At 38.4% G+C, this 1886-nt stretch overlaps 1 protein-coding gene across 1 annotated transcript in view; it reads left to right on the top strand.

Annotated features, from left to right (window-relative positions):
- LOC112957579 (protocadherin gamma-B3-like) overlaps positions 1–1886 on the top strand; it is a gene marked incomplete at its 3' end in the record, with an annotated part of 11050 nt that overhangs the window by 2547 nt on the left and 6617 nt on the right. Inside the window, exon 2 of the mRNA XM_026051242.1 lies at positions 223–227. Within this exon, the coding sequence (XP_025907027.1) occupies positions 223–227 (5 nt within the window). The remainder of the gene's footprint in view (positions 1–222; positions 228–1886) is intronic.

Raw genomic sequence — 1886 nt, 5'->3', positions numbered from 1 at the left:
TGTCCTGTTATGACCCCGGTTCGTTCTTCTATAATTCTGATAGTCTTCAGCAGCAATCAGTATGTAAGGCATTTTCCTATCCTTTTCTCGTTCTCTTCTCGTTCTCTTCTCGACCMCTTTGACAAGTGATTCTTTTATTAGATTCTCCAGTAAGCGAATCTGTGATCCCCGAGATATAAGTTGAGTCAAAATTTATCAMATTATAGTTTTCATTTCACAAAGTATTTGTTATGATGACTTGTGTGGTTTTTTTTCCTTTTAAGGGAAGAGTATACTTTCACAGTGAACATTCATTAACAAACCCTTTCTTTGATCGGGGATCGGGAAACAGATATTGTGCCGAAGTGGTCTTTTTTTGGAAATGATTGCTTTTTCCGCCTTCTAATCCCCGCTTCCTACTCCTTCTCCCGTCTAACGAAAAAAAAAAAAAATCACCCTGTATATGATAAACAGAAAACAAAGTCAAATTTGTAAGGGGGAAGAAAACGTTATTTCTGTATGGATTTTTTTTTTCTGCGCACTTCGACTATTTCTTGTAGCTTTACTCATCATTGGTGGTAGTGCAGTGCGTCTCTGTGTCTCTTATGCCGAGCTGAAAATCAAAGGGAGAGCTGGATGGAATAGCCCAGTGTTATGGTGCTATTTCTCTTGTGGTCTCTTGTGGACGTTTTAGTAATTAATGTAATGGCTAGGGATACTGTGGTACTGCGGCAAATGCAATGCTGCTTTGGTCGTGTATGAATCCGTCTAGTTTGCCAGAATAGAAAGTGTGATTTAACGTGTGAACGTGTGAATCAATTTACCCACCAGTAATAATAAGTGTGGTGGAGAGTTAAATACCCTCTTGTAAGATGATAGACTTTTTACTGTGCTAGTGTTAGGGATAGTGTGGTACTGCAAAGGCGAATGTAAATCTACCTTTGTTTTGCATTAATCCTTCTAAATTGCGAAAAAGAAATGTGTCGTCTCATTGTATATATTTACCTGCCAGTAATAAATTAGTGTGGCAGAGAGGGAAATATGCTCTTCTAARATGATAGAATAGAAAGACTTCCAAATATGWAAGATTTTTTATAGCGAAGTGGATGTGGGTCCTGAGTAGATCTTCTAATTGTCCTACAAGCAGTATTTTTAATGCATTGCTTTAAAAATGCTGCTTAAACTTAAATCTTAAAAACTGCTTAAAAAGACCACCGATGAAAAGCGTCAATAGCAAATTCTCCGGCAATGAACATCAAAAGAATCGAGTAGGTGTACTAACGAATTTTCTTAGTAGTTCTTTTTTGTTTTGTTTGTTCGTTTGCTTTAGGATTATCCCTTGTAACTGAATGAACGCAGTAACATTCTATCTCCCGTAGACTAGTCTCCAGACTGTAAATGGCTGGAGAAGTTATTCATTTTATTGTSCATATAGTTGATACRGAACTCCTTTCCTTCCTCCGTTTTAAGGAAGACCTTCATCTTCATCTTTAGCCTTTATTATGACTCGAGATTCCGGAAGCTCCTGCGATTGGTAGCATTCCAGTGTCAGGCTGCCCTAACCTGCATGAAGATATGCAGTTGTTTCGGAGTAGATCGTGGCCGCTAATTCAAACTTGCTATCCACTCTAAAAGGTGAAATAGTGCGAGTTAGAGTGATCTGCTTCAGAGCAATATCGTTTAAATAGTTCCGGTTTCGCTTTTTTTTTTTTTCCATCTTCCTTCCAGTGTTATTATTTCCCCCCTTTTCCCTTTCCTTCTCCCATTCCTTTTTCATTTCTCTTTTCCTTTCTCCTTTTCCTCCCTTTTCCATTCCATTTTCTACTCCTTTCATTTCTCTTTTGCGATTCCCTTCGTCTTTTCATTTTCTGTCGGCCTTGGAGACTTCTGTTCTGGGCGAGAAAGCC

This window comes from Nothoprocta perdicaria, unplaced genomic scaffold (genome assembly GCF_003342845.1).
Source record: "Nothoprocta perdicaria isolate Ctin4 unplaced genomic scaffold, notPer1 scaffold_736, whole genome shotgun sequence".
NCBI lineage: Eukaryota > Metazoa > Chordata > Aves > Tinamiformes > Tinamidae > Nothoprocta > Nothoprocta perdicaria.
The sequence above is the reverse complement of the archived record's forward strand: the minus strand, read 5'-3'. Positions and strand labels throughout refer to the sequence as shown.